Source organism: Nematolebias whitei, chromosome 2 (genome assembly GCF_014905685.2).
Source record: "Nematolebias whitei isolate Nwh7 chromosome 2, NemWhi1, whole genome shotgun sequence".
In the NCBI taxonomy this organism is placed as follows: Eukaryota; Metazoa; Chordata; class Actinopteri; order Cyprinodontiformes; family Rivulidae; genus Nematolebias; species Nematolebias whitei.
Window position 1 is genome coordinate 6809666 of NC_056499.1, and position 2031 is coordinate 6811696.

Sequence of the window (2031 nt, forward strand, 5' to 3'; positions counted from 1 at the left end):
ATATATATATATATATATATATATATATATATATATATATATATATACACACACACACACACATTTAGATTAATACTCATTTGACTGTATAGTAATAAAATAAACAATCTGCAGATGAGATTTGTGGAACAAGCCAGTTAATCTTATTATTGGTGTAAAGAACCCGGATGTCCACTGTGCGGCTGTTGCCATGGAAACACATGTTTGTAAATGCCTCGGGTCTCGAGACTAGTTTTTACTTCTGACCGGTCCATTTTCCGCCTCAAACGTCCACAGCCTCCCTGAGCGGAATAAACAATGGTAAACAACGGGGTTTTTTTTTTACATATATTTTAAAATTAATTCGCCAACGTGCTAGTTAGCTAACTAGAAGTTAATGGCTAGCTAGAGGCAATTTAAAGTTCTGAACATGCGCGCGAGAAGCTTCCGGACAAACCTGACGAGGCTTGTTAGCATTTAAAGAAGCACCCAGTCAAGAATATTTTAACTTTACACTGTATTTAAACTGTTTTCTCTCCAGCCACCCAAGAGGAAAGATCCAAGTAAGAAAAGTGCAAGTGCAAGGCCGCCCACTCTGATAAATGGCCTCACCAAGGAGGAGCTGTCCAAGGAGCAGGTTGGAGCTGAAACACAGTCATCACATAACAACAACTCACATTGTTCTGTATTGATTAACATCAAGCATGAGCCAGGCTATAGACAATGAAAGTTTAATTAAGGATACATTCAACCAAGCCAATGGACTTATTGGCTGAAGGCAGCCACCTGTTATTATCCACCTGAAAAGGGTTTTGCTCTTCCGTCAACTTTAATGCAGCCAGAACCACAACGTGTAGCCCCACAATAAATGTTATATCAAAACAACTGACTCGGCATGATGCGTGCTATTACTTTTATTTGACATTTACCATGGCGACGGAATTTGCAAAGACTTTTCTCTAACGCATACAGAACTCTATTCAATTAGAAGTCATCTCAGGACATTCATACACATAAAAAGTAATTTAATAGCTTTTATCTGAGGATCACAAGAGGTCTCTGAACAAAACACAGTAAGTTGTCGAACAAACTCTTCCTACCACCACATCTGTTAAGATATACATATACTGTGCATCAAAACATAAGCATTTTTGTCATCTACATTGTAAAATGGATGCGCCTGTCAGTTTCTAAAGGATCTTTCTAGTTTTCTTTAATACACTTCAGTACTCATTTGAGAAGTTTTCTAAACTACAGCGACTTGATACATTTATGCAAACTGAACTCATAGTCTAATCGCTCTCCCTCTCCACTCCCGAGGGTCTTTAGCAATAGAGTATAGGGGTGGGCGATATGGCTAAAATATAATATTGTGATATTTCAGAGCATTCTGACAATAACGATACATTTTGTGATATTAAAAAAAAACAGAAATCATAGTTATTCAGTTCACAAAATTAATTTAACAATTCAATTCAATTCAATTCAAAAATACTTTATTAATCCCAGAGGGAAATTATTAGGCCCGAGCAGCAAAGCGCTGCGAAGGCCTATTGTAATTGTGCTGTTTATTAGGCCCGAGCAGCAAAGCGCTGCGAAGGCCTATTGTAATTGTGTCGTTTCTTATTATTATTAGGCCCGAGCAGCAAAGCGCTGCGAAGGCCTATTGTAATTGTGTCGTTTATTATTATTATTATTATTATTATTAGGCCCGAGCAGCAAAGCGCTGCGAAGGCCTATTGTAATTGTGTCGTTTCTTATTATTATTATTAGGCCCGAGCAGCTAAGCGCTGCGAAGGCCTATTGTAATTGTGCTGTTTCTTATTAGGCCCGAGCAGCAAAGCGCTGCGAAGGCCTATTGTAATTGTGTCGTTTCTTATTATTCTTCTTCTTTTTCTTCTTCTTATTCTTTTCCAAGTTTAAGCGCTTATTTGGAGGGGTTAGCATATTTGAAACCTAGCCAAACTTTACCCAAAATTGTCCCCCGCGAGAAATAGTAGTATGATAATGGAACCAAAAGTGGGCGTGGCCAAACTGCTCCACAGCGCCCCC

General features: G+C 38.5%; 1 protein-coding gene across 1 annotated transcript in view; it reads left to right on the forward strand.

The window, feature by feature from the left end:
• Nucleotides 1-167: 167 nt before the first annotated feature.
• Nucleotides 168-2031, forward strand: part of gas8 (growth arrest-specific 8) — a 43887-nt gene continuing 42023 nt past the window's right edge. Inside the window, exons 1-2 of the mRNA XM_037692874.1 lie at nucleotides 168-176; nucleotides 521-616. Of these exons, the coding sequence (XP_037548802.1) occupies nucleotides 168-176; nucleotides 521-616 (105 nt within the window). The remainder of the gene's footprint in view (nucleotides 177-520; nucleotides 617-2031) is intronic.